The sequence below is a fragment of the Bos mutus genome, chromosome 10 (assembly GCF_027580195.1).
Source record: "Bos mutus isolate GX-2022 chromosome 10, NWIPB_WYAK_1.1, whole genome shotgun sequence".
Taxonomy (NCBI): domain Eukaryota; kingdom Metazoa; phylum Chordata; class Mammalia; order Artiodactyla; family Bovidae; genus Bos; species Bos mutus.
The window spans coordinates 64728937-64745452 of NC_091626.1; the positions used below are offsets into that span (position 1 = coordinate 64728937).

Sequence of the window (16516 nt, forward strand, 5' to 3'; positions counted from 1 at the left end):
GGCCACCTCATGCGAAGAGTTGACTCATTGGAAAAGACTCTGATGCTGGGAGGGATTGGGGGCAGGAGGAAAAAGGGACGACAGAGGATGAAATGGCTGGATGGCATCACCGACTTGATGGACGTGAGTCTGAGTGAACTCCGGGAGTTGGTGATGGACAGGGAGGCCTGGCGTGCTGCGATTCATGGGGTCGCAAAGAGTCGGACACGACTGAGCGACTGAACTGAACTGAACTGAACTACCCAATATATGCCAATGAGTTCTGAGGTAGCAAGTTCAGAGAAGAGAAAAATGAAAGCAAATAGCCCAATTATTATACAATACTTCAACTATTAACGTGAAAAATTATTTTTAAAAAGACAACAGAGTCTAATAGGTATTATAAACCACACAGGAGACTGTAAGCAGAGATTCATTTCATTCTATCTCAACTCCTCTCCCCACCTGCTTCTCCAGATCTCAGAGGAGAGACTCACCCTCCTTCACTCACAGCATACCAACATCTTTCCATACAAAGGTCCCTTTTTTTGTTTTACTTTATCATATTTTCCCCAGATTCCCACTCCCATCAACTGTCTGCTCTCAACCACACTCACTCTAACATAAATTATTTTGCATATGAAGAAGTTTTAAATAATCACAAATAGTATCATGTTATAGAACTCGAACTTTCCCTCTACTAATTTAATATAAATTTTAATACTTTAGTCATGTTACTTATACTTCAGGTTCATTGCCTTTGGATGTTGAAAAATATTTCAGAGTATGTCTTTCAACCTATTTTATGTATCCGTTCTTCAAGTGATGGACACCTGTGCTGGCTACAACTTCCTGCTACTAAGGATCTATGAATGCTACAATGAGTATCCTTATATATTTGCCCTGTTCCACAGAATGGCTGCTACAAGCTGCACTTATTAACCAATAGGGTCTGAGTGTTCCCGTTTATCCAAATTCTAGCAATCATTTGGTATTTATCCCCATATTCCACATTTTGCCTATCTAATGAGTGTAAAAGTGGTATCTCATTTTAATTTTTAACTGATTATCAATAAGACTTAATATTCCTTAGAAAATGTGTTAGTCATTCAGGTTTCCTTTAACAGCCTAACTTTTAAATTAAGTTCAGTTTATCACTTTTTAATTGTTTGGGATTTTTTAAGACTTTTTTTAGAATAGTAAAACTGAGAGAAAGGTACAAAGATTTGCCATAAATATACCACCTGCCCTGACACATGCATAGCCTCTCCTACTATAAACATTATTCACCAGAATAGTATCTTTTTTTTTTAACCAAGAATAAAACTACACTGCTATCATAATCACTCAAAGTCCATGGCTTATTTGAAAGTGAAAGTTGCTCAGTCGTGTCTGACTGTTTGCAAACCCATAGGAATAGTCCATCTCTGGAGAAGGCAATGGCAACCCACTCCAGTACTCTTGCCTGGACAATCCCATGGACAGAGGAGCCTGGTGGGCTACAGTCCATGGGGTCGTGAAGAGTCGACACTACTGAATGACTTCACTTTCACTTTTCACTTTCATGCATTGGAGAAGGAAATGGCAACCCACTCCAGTGTTCTTGCCTGGAGAATCCCAGGGACTGGGGAACCTGGTGGGCTGCCATCTATGGGGTCGCACAGAGTTGGACACGACTGAATCGACTTAGCAGCAGCAGCAGCAGCATAGGTGTGTATTGGTTCCTTTGCCAGTTTTTGATGGTCATCCAATTCTTAACTGCAGTACTTCCTTGCACATTCTATACATTAATCCGTTGTTGACTTTTGACACTGTTAGTACCTTCTACCAATCGAGTCACTTTGTTTAGAGTCTTCCGATAAACAGAAATACTCTATTCTGATATAGTAATATCCATCAATTTTTCACCACATTTTTTGCTGGGGGAGTCTTAGTGAATAAATGTTTCTTCACACTGGTTCAGGACGATATTCTCCAATATTTTATTCTATTAACTTTATACTTTTAAATTCCTTATTTAGTTTTTTAATACAATTGGGGAATCCCTTCCATATATGGTGTTCAGTAGAAATTCAATTTTTTTCTTCAAAAAGTGAGTTAGTTTTTCCAAACCCTCATTTCCCACTGATTTATGATGTGACCACTAATGAATGCAAGGTTTCCATACAGAGAGAGATATTTCTGAATGCTGTTTAGTTTCATCAGGTTTTTCCCCTCATATCTGTGCAGAATTGCACCATTTTCATTGCTATGGTTCTCTAGTATGTATTCAATCCCCCAATTTGGATTTTCTTTTTAAAAACTGACTTAAAAGAGAACTTAATTTTCCCAGATAAGTTATAGAAAAATGTGTTGCATTTCTCAAAAAATTCTGTTATAGTTTTAATTGGAATTGCACTGAGTTTATTGGTTAATTTGAGGAAAACTAGATTCTCCACAACATTAAATCATGGAATCATACTATATCTCTCTGGCTTATAAAAATTTTTCTTTATGATCTTTAATGAAATTTTGAAAATATTTTCTCCATAAAGGTTTTTATATTTTGGATTTTTCTACTTAACTATCAACGTTTTTTCTTTTCTTTTCTTTCTTTTTTTTTTGCTATTGTGAATGGAGAAAGAAACATGACTCTCTCAATTAATATACCTGGTTATAGTCTTCAGGAAACTCTTATAAGAATTTATTATCATTTAATACCCACTCACCTGAAATGGCTTCAGAAATGTTTCTTCCATTGCCAGCCTGCCATATTCAGTGAAAAGCTACAAGGAAAATCACACATCCGCACACACACACACATGCACCCACACACACAAAGAGAGAAAACTTCAGTATCTTCTTGGCTTTCTTTCACTAATTTTTTTCTTTAGCTGTAACATAATATTATATTATTAAGACTGCAATAATCATTGTAAGTAACTAAGTATTAGATTAAGTAGAGCTACCGTAATCAGATATTTTAAAATTAAGGACATAGAGTACATTTTAAAATGAAGTTTCCATTTTAAAGATAACACCTTTATATCTAGAATGTAGGACAATTTTTTTGTGGGGAAGATAAGAGACAAAGAAACATGTGAAATGACGTTTCAAAGCAAAACTTGCATAGATTAGACCAGAGAGCTATAAACTAAGTAGGATAATTTACAAAAATTGTTGCCTGAGGAAATTTAATGGCACAATGGCCTCGATTATTACAAAGGCATACAGGTGTTTGAGCAAGCTCTGGGAGATAGTGAAGGGCCAGGAAACCTGGCATGCAAAGCCTGGCATGGAAGTTCATGGGGTCGCCAAGAGTAGGACACGACTTAGCGACTGAACAACAATAACAACAGACATTTGGTTTAAAAGTGAAGAATCAAATAAACCACCTTTTATTTTTTATTGCTCCCAATTGAGATGTACCGTATCATTTTGTTTCACCAGAAATGTAAGGTTTTAGAGAACACAGACTTGAGGTGGTCCCTGTGATTGGGCCTCTGGAGAGAGTTCTGTTCAGACTGGCCAAGTGGGTTTTCCGATATGTACAAAGGAAATGCCACTTTATCACACAAGAGTAGCAAGCTTCAGAGGCACCTCAGAGTTGGGGAAGGGTGCTGACACAGGGGACTTCCCTCCTTTGGCCTTTTAGAATTGCCCCCAAAGAACTACATTGCCTCTCCTGTGAAAACTGTGGGAATCTAGAAAGCAAATGATAGTACCTAGGTATCTGATTATAGTAATTAAATGAAAGTCTGGAATATTATGTTTAAAAGCTGGTCTGGGGACCAGAATCATTACTCATTTTCATCAGAATCATATACTAACATAATTTGAACTCACAGTCTTTTCTGAGAAAGAATGAGGTGATGTCATTTACAGGAAAAAATTTTAAATGATCTCAAAAAGAGATTGATTACTTACTCAATATCACAGTCCAAAATCAGTCCTTTTTTAGAAATCTTAAACAGGTACTGGACAGTGCCATGTCATTAACTGGCTAGGTTATGACACACACCTAAAGAAGCAGTTGTACTCACTCAAAGAAACATCTAACAATTATTCAGCATATCGTCTATTTTTCATAACTGATCAGTGTGATGTACCAGAAACATATTTGGGAGTAACGCTAGATGTGAACTCCAAATAATAGTCCCAGCCTCACAGATCACCCTGTGCTATTATCCTTTGTTATCTGTTACACTGCGTAGGGCCCTTATTGCCAAGATAATATATTAAAAGCAAAATTTTCTGTAAAATAAGCAGAGGGAAACTATCAGAGAAACAATAGGTTTTTCTATTAATATGTAGCTATTAATAACATGAATTGAAAGAGAGAAGAGCGTGTGACAGAGATGAGAACTACCTTTAGGAAATATCTAATCTTCTACTAATTTGAGATTTAAATGCGGCCTGGAGAGTGAAAGAAACACCGAGTCCAATCAGATGATGAGATTTCTATTCCCACTCTGTCACTAACTGGCAACTCATTCTTTTTCAGAAACAATTTCTCATTCATAAAATATTAAGGATAAGTTAGGTGTTCCTGAGGTTTCTTTCAGATCTAAAATAGAATTCTATGAGTTACCATCAGGTGTTCACCCATAGCTATAAAGTGGCCCACAGGAAAAAAATCTAGCATATAACTGATATTATACTAACAATTATTAAATCCTTGACCATAAGACTTCAACTTCACATTTTGGGCCATTTTTAAACCAAAAGTTCTTTTTCCACTCTAACGTGCCATATATTTTCCCGTATACAGGGTCGACAAGCAAGTAGCTTTACTGAAACAAAGGACTTTGAAAACTGAACTAGAAAGAACATAAGCATACAGGGTTAGAACAAGAAACCTGGAAATGTGACAACTTCCATTTGGTTATGTTTTTAAATCTTTCTGACTGTTACCTTTTACAAGTACAAGAAGGCCTGACAAAATCTTAAAGTTCTGCTATCCATGCCCAAAAGATTACCAGATATATAAAACAGACTATAAATACTGTTACCTGAAGGTGCTGAAGATCATCCTCTTGGACATTTTGAGATAAATTATAAACCTTGATTAAGAAATAAAATCAAAATGAGAAAATAATAAGCAACAAACTAAGCACTTATTTTGCTATTCTCTATTTTTGAAATATCAATTATCATAAAATCAAACTCTCTCATGTATATTCTTCTATAATGATATTTATAAGACCTTGAGAGAGAAGAAAAGAAAGCCTGAGAGACAGTAAACAATGCATTAATACAATGATCATAAAACTGTTCCAGAAATATAGTAGCCACCTGTTTTGGAGGCAGAATGTTAAAATTATTTCATGAACCTAATTCATCAATTAGTATTAAAATAATCATTCTTATAAGCTTACCAAAATAATAGCAATCTGGATCTTAATAACCCATATATAAAATTTTGTCTTGAAAAATTATATTGGCTTCTTTACAATCAATTATTTAAGTCTATAGAAAATTTCATCACAAGGAAGTTCTGAATATGTTGCTTACATCCTCAGACACATGCTTTATTGCTTCATGAATAGATTAAAGTAAAACTCTTTTTTTTCCTGAGAAAGAGGATAAATATCAGTAACTTCAAAGAAAAGTTAATGATGTTTGTTTATGTACTGATACAAACAGTATACTTTGTGTACTTTTTTCAATAACAGATTACTTCTCAGATAATAATAGTCATTACTAAGGACTTAGCAGATTTTTCAGTGAAAATATTTAATGTCTACAGGAAAAATATAAATAAAAATTATTTAAAAGGCAAAAATAATCCATTTTTAATTGACTTGTTAGAAGTTAGATATTAAGTCAGTATTTTAAAGGCTAATTAAATTAAGAAGTATATTTTTAAAAGTTAGTCAATCTTACGGCTACCTCAGTGAATAGATCATTCAGACAGAGTATCAGCAAGGAAACATCGGACTTAACAACACACTAGATCACACTGACTGAACAGATACATAAAGATCATTCTGTCAAAAAGCACAGAATATACACACTTCACAAGTGAACATGAACCATTCTCAAGGACATGTCAGGTCACAAAAAAAACCTTAATAAATTCAAAGAAGAATGAAATCATATCAAAGCAGCTTCTCCAACCACAATAGTATGAGACCAGAAATCATTCACAAGAAAAAAAATGGGGAAAAAAACAGGAAAATGTGGAGATTAAATAATGTGCTACTGAATAACCAATGGATCATGAAAGAAATAAAAAGAGAAATTTAAAAATACCTAAAGATAAATGCGAGCAGAAATACCACACATCAAAATCCATGAGATGTAGCAAAAATGCTTCTGAGAAGAAGTTCATAGCAATATGGGCCTACCTCAAAAAACAAGAAAATTCCCAAATAAACAATCTAATTTTACACCTAAAGAGACTAGAAAAAAAGAACAAAGCCCAAAGTTTGTAGAAGGAAGGAAATAATAGATGAGAGCAGAAATAAAGAAAATAGAGATTAAAAAATAAAAATATCAATGTAACTAAAAGCTAGTTGAAAAGATAAATAAATTCAACAAGTTATTAGCTAGACTCACCAAGAGAAAAAGAAAGAGGGCTCAAATAAATAAAATCAGAAATGAAAGAGGAGAAATTACAACTGATATCACAGAAATACAAAAGATTATAAGAGACTACTATGAACAGTTATATGTCAACAAATTGGATGACCTAGAAGAAATGGATAAATTTCTAGAAACATGCAATCTCCAAAAACTGAATCATTAAAAAAGAAAAATCTGAATAAACTGATTACTAAAAAGAGACTTAAACAGGAATCAAAAAACTCCCAACAAATATAAACACAGGACCAGATGGCTTCAATGGCAAATTCTATAAAACATTCAAAGAAGATTTAATATCTATCTTTCTAAAAACATTCCTAAAACTTTTTCAAATCCTTTTTATGAAGCCAGCATTATCCTGATACCAAAACCAGAGATGGACACCACAAAAAAAGAAAACTACGCCAATTCCCTGATGAATATAAATGCAAAAATCCTCAGCAAAATATCAGCAAACTGAATCCAACAATACATTAAAAGACTAAACAAACCACAATGAGATACTACCTCCTACCTGTTAGACTGGCTATTATTGAAAAGATAAGGAACAGTTACATGTTGGAGAGGATGTGGAGAAAAGGGAACCTTCATATACTATTAGTAGGATTGTAAATTTGTGCAGCCACTAGGGAAAACAGTATGTAGATTCTTAAAAAAGTTAAGAACAGAACTACCATATGACCCAGTAATGGTATTTATCTGAAGAACATGAAAATACTATTTAAAAAGATATATGCACCCTTATGTTCAATATATCACTATTTACAGTAGCCAAGATACAGAAAGTCCTTATGTGTCCAAAGGATGAATGGATAAAGATATAACACATACATGCACACACTGGATTACTACTCAGCCATAAAAAGAAGGAAATACAGCCTTTGTGACAACATGGATGGACTTTGATGATATTATGCTAAGTGAAATGGGTCAGATGGATAAAAACAAATATGTTATTTTACTCATGTGGAATAAGTGAATGAATAAAATAAAAGTGAACTCACAGAGATCAGATTACTGGTTACCTGGGGACAAGAGGGGTGAGGGCTGGGCAAAATGGATAAAAAGGGGTAACTATGTGGCGATAGATGGATACGAGACTTATGGTGCGATCACTGTATTCAGGATGGGGTGTTCCCGTGTATACCCAGGGCGGATTCATGTTGATGTATGGCAAAACCAATACAATATTGTAAAGTAACTAGCCTCCAATTAAAATAAATAAATTTAAATTTTAAAAAGTGAACTATAATATTATACACCTGAAACTTATACTTTTTTAAAAAAAACTAGTCAATCATAGGTTATAATCATGACTTTCATTTTAAAGTTCTTTATAAAAAAGTTCAGTCTTCCTTCTATCCATCTTTTCATTGTCCTAGCTACACATGCCCTGGTTGCCTGTTCACTAGGTCCATTCTCCCTACAGGCTTATGATCTCAGCTTTGATTTACTCATCCTAACCACTCTGCCTTTCCTACCCTTTAAAATTATTTTACCTTTCTTTAATGGTCTGTTTCTTGATCACTTTCTCTTCTTGCTCTTTCTAGTGAATAGAAAATATCTAAAAATTGTCTTAAAATGTTTATGCTGTGTGTGCTATGATCATAGTAAAAGCCTTAAGGGCTTTTAGGACAATTATAAAGTGTACAGTAACTTCAAAAACAATACTTAAAAAAAATAGAGAGCGAGAAAAGGAGAGAAAGACATTTACTTTCCTAAATGTACTTTGTGTGTTAGTCACTTGGTAATGTCTGACTCTTTGCGACCCCATGGACTGTAGCCTGCCAGGCTTCTCTGTCCATGGAATTCTCCAGGCAAGAATACTGGAGTGGGTTGCCATCTCCTTCTCTAGGAAATGTACCTTAAGGTACTATAAAAAGTTGTGTGTGTGTGTGTGTGTATATATATATATATATATATATATATTTTTACATCTATAAATTTTGTTTCATTAAATAAAACTTAGAATAGGTGGTTACAATGTAACTACATACATTAAAATTACTGAGTTTGAAGTGATGGAAGCCACTCAGTCATGTCCAACTCTTTGTGACTCTATGGACTATAGCCCACCAGGCTCCTGCATCCATGGAATTTTCTAGGCAAGAGTACTGGAGTGGGTTGCCATTTCCTTCTCCAGGGGATCTTCCCGACCCAGGGATCGAACCTGGGTCTCTTGCATTGCGGGCAGACACTTTACTGTCTGAGCCACCAGGGAATTGTAGACTTTAAATAGAAAAAATTACCAATAAGATAATGTTTTCTGGTTAAAGCAGGCAATTTGAAAACTGATCAGAAATTAGATTACAGTAATTAAAAACAATTCTACTCTTATAGAAATAATAAGAACTAGTATGCTAATTGAGTCAAATAATATACATATAATATACATTTCTGTTGTTTGTCTCACTACCACATTTACATACAAATATATATATTCATAATTTTATTTAAAGAAATATCCATCAAAATGGATTTATTTTATTCCATACCTGAATTGAGCTGATCATTGTGCTAAGGGCAAATACTGTGGCAGAATCTCTCAAAGTTGACTGACTATCAAAGGTTCCCTGAGTATCCATCAATAGCACTGCAACCTGTAGGCAAGTAGAGTACATTATTGATATCTTATAGAACATGCAGGGCATTAGGGTTACCACAAAGTTAATACCATAAGGACTAAAGCAAACCATCGGCAATGAATATTTAATAGGTAATTTTTCACACGTGCCATGAATGCCACTGAAAACAGAAATATTAATTTGCTGCTGAATACTGTAATGATTAATTTTCACTGGCAATCCAACAAAACAGAAACAGCATTGCTAATTGATCTGCTGTTCTACTGTCCCTATGATTTTGCCTACTGTGATCAACAGCAAGGAAGCTGGGAACATGAAATAAGATGCTACCCACTTCCCTTTTAAACTTCATGTCAAATGGTCAAAATTAGTTTTTAAAAGAGCATTTTTGAGGATCCTGAAAAGTGGTAACCGCTGGTAAGTGAAAATTCAATTTTCTTTAAGAAGCTTGCATCATACCTTTTTACCATCAGGTTTATTGATAAGGAAGATTTCACTCCATATCTGGATTCCGGTGGTCTCTCGTTCAGACCCGCCTCTCCACGAAAAACCGGTCAATGGTTCATTGTGATCTCCAACCCAATCAACTGATTCCTGTAAATTAAGAAAGTCTATGATACTAAACTAGATATATAGTACAGGTTCTTCTACTCACCTGTACCAGTTAGTATTCCTCTTCAACTCCAGACAAAAGGAAAACAACATATACACATCTATTATACTGATACAATTGCTTTATTTACACATTCAAAAAATTAATATGGAAGAGCAATCATATGTCACATGGTATGCTACATCCTGCGGATACAAAGATATCATTCCAGATAAGAGGAAGCTCACAGCCTAATAGGGGGGACAGACATGCTAACAAAGCATTATGATGCGATACATGTATGCCAAAATGGGTGTGTATTTTAGACATAACTGGAAACATATAGAAAGAAACAACTAACTCTTAGTTAAGACATCACAGGAGAAGTGATATTAGAGCTAAGACTTGAATGATGTTTAGGCATTTCCCAGGTGAGCAAACTCAGCAAGGGCATTCCAGAAACAAAGAAATAAAGGTATGAGAGAGAATATTATGTCAAGATATACACAATAAGAATATACACAAATGCTTCTCCAGATTGGGGAAGGAGGGAACAAATGGCAGGAGGATAAGTACCTAGCAATAGGTGTAGAACAACAAAATCAAATCTGTTACACTTTAATTTGAGCAAATACTATTTAACATAAGCAACGTGAGAAGCATTATCAAGTATTTCAATGTTTATTTCACAATTAAAATTATGGTTATGCCTGAAACTACATAACCTGAAAGAATGGAAAGTATTCTAATTTTGTTCATTCAGTTTTCCTACCTGTGTTAAGCAGTGTACTAATGTTGGTATGACAGAAATAGAAAATGGCAAGAATTTTGTTTGTTTTAAAAGCCTGAATGTATTTTGGTCATTCTGTTATTGGTTTGTTTGGAGGCTAGAGATAGAAGATGTTAAAGTTAACATTACAAAGCTGTTCAAAAATATCTCACCTATATAAAAGATTAATCCAAAATGGTTAATTATTATATAAATGCATAACACAAAGTTTCTTTGGGTAGTATGTCTATTCTGCCTCAACATCCATATTTGTATCTGAATTGCTATGGGTAAAAGGGTAGACAAAAATACTGGTATTCTCTCAACTTCTTTCTGTTCCCCCACTCTAATCTCCTATTTATCCTTCTGCTTTTGGTTGGTTGCATGCCCCCTAAAGCCTCTTTTCTATGCCACACTATTATTTCAAATGTAACCACGGTGTTGGTTGCCTTTGGGGGTGGGTTAAAGGTGAGAACTGAGTGGGAAAAGATAACAGAACTTTGTGAGGTTAACAGCAAGATACACTTGATAGGATTTGGGGCTACCCAGGTATTTACATTTCCCCCCACAAAACAGATATACACTTCAGATGTAACTACATGTAAATGTTACAACAAAAGAAAAAAACTAAATAAATACTGAAATACATAATAATGATGTATATTGAAATATTTATAGGGAAGAATACTGAAGTCAACAATTTACTTTGAAATGAATCAAAAATAAGATAGAGCAATAGACTGAAACAGGGAAGAATAGCTGGATACAACAAAAGTAGTAAAGCAAGATTATTAATGTTATTGGTACAATCTAAGCAGTGCACATCCAGGTATTCACTGCAAGGTTCTTTTAGCTTTGCTGCATGTATGAAAAATGTCATAGTAAATGTTGGGCACAAAATAATTATAATAAAAATTATGACAAAAGTTATTCGGCATTTTAAACACTAACATGTAAAGTTTATAACTGTATCACTGTACTTGTCTATTTGCAGAAGAATTTTTTAAAATGTGTTACGTTCTAAGGGAAATGTAGCAAAGTGGCTTCAGACAAAGTGGCCTATATAGTTTGGTCCCCAAAGCACCAGAGTTGGAATGGTTACACGATAGCATTTTTAAACTAGTTCATCTTTAGGGAACATAATAATGGAAACATTGGACACTACTATAAATAAAAACACAAACGGATAGAAGCACAGAAATCAGAAAACTTTTTAAACTTCTTCCCTACCTGGTTATACATGTATCTCAACATGAAGTCCATTAGGAAGGATTTTCCTTTTCTAAATGCTCCAGCCACAGATACAGCGACGACTTCCTTGTCCCTGACAGCCTCTGAGAGAAGGATCCGATTTAGAGCAGTTTCATCTAATTCAAAGGAATGGTCATCTTTGACAATGAGGACTTGGACCGGTCCTGCCTTTTTCACTGGCTCCTCCTCCTCGGAGCTCCATTCATATGTCTTTTCTGAAAACCCACCTGTTGAATAAGATAAGAATTTATTCAGAAATCGTCCCAGAACACAGGAAATGTGTATGTACCTCTTGATTCTCAAACATCTGAAACAGGAGCACAGTGGAATTTGTTGTTGTTCTGTCGCTAAGTTGTGTCCAAATCTATGAGACCTCATGGAATGTAGCATGCCAGGCTCCTCTGTCCTCCACTATCTCCCAGGGTTTGCTCAAATTTATGTCCACTGAGTCAGTGATGCTATCTGACCATCTCATCCTCTACTGCCCTCTTCTCCCTTGGCCTTCAATCTTTCCCAGCATCAGGGTCTTTTCCAGTGGGTCGGTTCTTTGCATCAGGTGGCCAAAGTACTGGAGCTTCAGCTTCAACATCAGTCCTTCCAATGAATATTCAACATTGATTTTCTTTAGGATAGACTGGTTTGATCTCCCTGCTGTCCAAAGGACTCTCAAGAGTCTTCTCCAGCACAGTATGAAAGTATCAAACTGTGGTGCTCAGCCTCACATCTGTACATGACTACCAGAAACACCATAGTTTTTACTATATGGACCGTTGTTGGCAAAGTGATCTCTTTGCTTTTTAATATGCTGTTGAGGTTTGTCATAGCTTTCCTTGCAAGGCATATCTTTTAATTTCATGACTTCAGTCACTGTTCACAGTGATTGTGGATACCAAGAAAATAAAATCTGTCACTGTTTCCATTTTTCACCCTTCTATCTGCCATGAAGTGATGAGACTGGATGCCATGATCTCAGTTTTTTAAAGGCTGAATTTCAAGCCAGCTTTTTCAGTCTCCTCTTTCACCCTCATCAAGAGGCTCTTCAGTTCCTCTTCACTTTCTACAGTGGAATTAGAAATGCTCCTTTTATGGACATATATGCTGTCGCTTACATTGTATCTCAGAAACACTTACAGCTCGTCTTTCTCATCAAGTGGCCAAATTAAATAGAATTTTATTTTTAAGAAAGCTCTAAATCAGTGCAGAGATCTCTGTTTATTGAGTGAGAAAAAAAAAATCAAAGCAAAGGCCTCCACTTTTGGAGCAAAAGAATAAAATAGCTTTAGTTTACACTTCATCCCTTAGAAATAAGTTTAATTATTCACATTAAGGATTCTTGTAACACTTTTTAAAGCTGAACATGTGTAGGAAGAAATACACAGAGGGACTCAGAATCACATATTCTAAAATTATACTTTGTAGCAATGGAAGTTACAGATAATTAAATTGGGTAGGGCCAGATTATAGAAGCCCTTCAAATCCATGGCAAAGTGGTCTGGATATAATTCAATCAAAAAATAAAAAGCTTTTGAAAGTTAACTTTATGTGGAGATCTTATAAACAAGGTGGGTGACTCTGGGAAATGACTAAATCTCTTAGTTTCTTCATCCGTAAAACAGAACAGGTACTATTAATAGTATCTATTTAAGAGTTGTTGGAAAGATGAAGGGAGTTACTACATGTAAAGTGTTGAGAACAAGGCTGGGCACACAGAAAATTCATAAAGGTCAGCTGTGATCATCATCACTACCACTACCTTGGGATTACAAATTGAACTAAATATTCCTGGAAGAAGTTTCTGCCTATTTTCTATAAATTTATGTGTGTTTGTGTATGTGTGTGCGTGCATGTGTGTTTTCAAAGTTTTGTATTTAATTGTCAAAATGCTATTGCTGACAAAGGCCCTATTTTAGAAATCATCCCTAATATATAAGGATTTCTGAACCCTAGACTTTGGCATTTGTAGTATATTATAAAACAACTTCAATGTGTCAAGTGATGTATTCTTAGATCCGTAGCCTTTTTAATGTACCTTCATAATGTCCTCCCACTTTGACTCTGGGGTTAGCTAAGTGATTTGTTTTATGACACAGCAGAGGATGTGAGACATGACGCAGCAGAGGCTTGAAAGAGTACTTGTGTTTCCATTTTGCTCTTTCACCTCTGCTGTTCATCCTGAGAGTATCCCTAGACTAGTCTGCTGCAGGATGAGAGACACCTGAAGCAGAGGCATACTGCCCAGTTCCAGCCAGGGCCCCCAGCAAGCCAACCCCCAGCCACATGAGGAAGCCCAGTCAAGACGAACAGATTTGCCTAACAACAATTTCAACATGTGATCAATAAATGCCATTCTTCTATGCCCCTGAGGTTTTATGACCACTTATTATACAACATAACAGGCAATAATTAACTGATACAACCTACAACCCCTTTCTTTAGAAAGGCAGTATAGTGTAGTGGTTAAAAACACAGGCTCTGGAACCAGATGGCCGAGATTCCAATCAAGACTTCCTCATTTCTTAGCTGAGTAACCTTAGGCAAGTTGTTTGACCTCTTTGTGTCTACCTCATAAAGTTGTTGTGAATTAACATACACATGTAATACACTTAGAACCCTGGCTGGTATATGTGTAAGTATTATTACAGACTTAGCAAACTAGAGCCAAATATGTAACTGGCCTTGCCCAAGAAAAACAGGTAAAAATTTCTGTATCAGGCAATCTACCACAGATGCTTTCTTGTGTTATTTATTTATTTCAATACTCCACCAAGTTATTTATTATTATCTGTATTTTTGATATACAAGGAAATTAGGAGTTGGCTTAAGTAACTTTTTCAAGATCATACATACTAGCGTTCACACAGTAATTGTCAATTTGGGATTAGATCCCAGATTGATTTTAGTGGGCACAACTTCTGATTTTAATGCAAGTGTCTCCAATATTTGAGGTCACATTTGTTCTAATTGATGTGGTCTGATAGATACATTTTATGCTATCAGGTTAAGGAAGTTCTCTTCTACTTCTAGTTTACTGTTGATTTTTAAAAATCATAAATGGAAAAATGAATTTTATTAACTGTCTTCTCTAAAGCTATTGAGATGACCATATGGTTTTTCCTCTTTAATCTATTACCTTCCTAAGTCGCTTGGTCGTGTCTGACTCTTTGTGGTCCCATAGACTGTGGCCCACCAGGCTCCTCTGTCCATGGAATTCTCCAGGTAAGAATACTGGAGCAGGTTGCCATGTAGTGAGTAATATAACTTTTCACTTTTGTATAAATCTAATATTTTCAGGGTGCAGAATATTAATTACACACTATTAGATACAGGTTGCTAAATTTGTTTAGGATTTATACAGCTATATTTATAAATGAATTTGAGCAAACTCTGGGAGTTAGTGATGGACAGGGAAGCCTGGCATGCTGCAGTCCATGGGGTTGTGAAGAGTCAGACGTGACTGAACTGAACTGATTCATAAATGAGTTGAGTCTATAACTTTCCTTTCTCATTTTGTTTTTGACTGGTTTATTAACAAAGTTACATTGGCTTTACCAAATGAATTAGCAAATTCTTCCTTTTCTATCTTCAGAAAGAGTAGTAAAGGATTAAATAGTTTTATGACATTTTGATAGGACTTGCCTATAAAACTATCTGGGTCTAGCATTTTCTTTGTGAGATTAATTTGTAACTACTATCTCAATTTCATTAATACTTATGATGCTATAATTATATTAGTAGTAATAAAGCTTTTTATTTCTTCTTGAGAAACTTTTGGTACATTATATACTTCTAGGAATTTTTCTCCATTGTCTAAAAGTTCAGACATTATATCAAAAAAGTCAAAGATGTGAACTGTATCATTAGCCAACCTGACCAAATTTAACATCTAATAATTGCAGAATCATGCATTTTTTAAAGTTCATATGGGGAATTTACCAAATAGACCATGTACCAGTTCATAAATCAGATCTCAGCAAGCTTGAAAGTATTAAAATAATATATGTTTTCTGACAATAGAGAAATTAAAATAGAAATCAGTAACAAGAGGATATTTAGAAAATTCCTAAATGTCTGGAAATCAGCAGTAAATTTCTAAATAACCTATGAATAAAAGAAGAAATCATAATAAATTAGAAAATGTTGTACACTAAATGATCTAATGACTGTTCTAATCCATTTATCAATTCGTCTATCTACAAACTGATGCAGCAATCCTACCTTATCTTAATCAAAACAGCTTTATGAAAAGTCACTATAAATAGTGGGCAAACCCTTCCTCAGATCAGATCAGATCAGTCGCTCAGTCGTGTCCGACTCTTTGCGACCCCATGAATCGCAGCACGCCAGGCCTCCCTGTCCATCACCAACTCCCGGAGTTCACCCAGACTCACGTCCGTCAAGTCAGTGATGCCATCCAGCCATCTCATCCTCTGTCATCCCCTTCTCCTCCTGCCCCCAATCCCTCCCAGCATCAGAGTCTTTTCCAATGAGTCAACTCTTCACATGAGGTGGCCAAAGTACTGGAGTTTCAGCTTTAGCATCATTCCTCCCAAAGAAATCCCAGGGCTGATCTCCTTCAGAATGGACTGGTTGGATCTCTTTACAGTCCAAGGGACTCTCAAGAGTCTTCTCCAACACCACAGTTCAAAAGCATCAATTCTTCAGCGGCTATTTTGATCCTTTCCATATGAATATTAAAATCAATATGTTAGTGTGTAGTATCTTATTTATATAGAAGTAGAGAAAATATGACATGTTAGAATCTTGCTTAGAGGA

The 16516-nt window shown here is 35.3% G+C and overlaps 1 protein-coding gene across 2 annotated transcripts in view; it reads right to left on the bottom strand.

The window, feature by feature from the left end:
• ATL1 (atlastin GTPase 1) overlaps positions 1–16516 on the bottom strand; it is an 84265-nt gene that overhangs the window by 31995 nt on the left and 35754 nt on the right. For both annotated transcript variants that reach the window (XM_070378101.1, XM_070378102.1), the window contains exons 3-7: positions 11723–11970; positions 9591–9725; positions 9042–9146; positions 4971–5021; positions 2688–2744 (exon numbers count right to left, since the gene is read on the bottom strand). In XM_070378101.1, coding sequence (XP_070234202.1) covers positions 2688–2744; positions 4971–5021; positions 9042–9146; positions 9591–9725; positions 11723–11970 — 596 coding nt within the window. The remainder of the gene's footprint in view (positions 1–2687; positions 2745–4970; positions 5022–9041; positions 9147–9590; positions 9726–11722; positions 11971–16516) is intronic.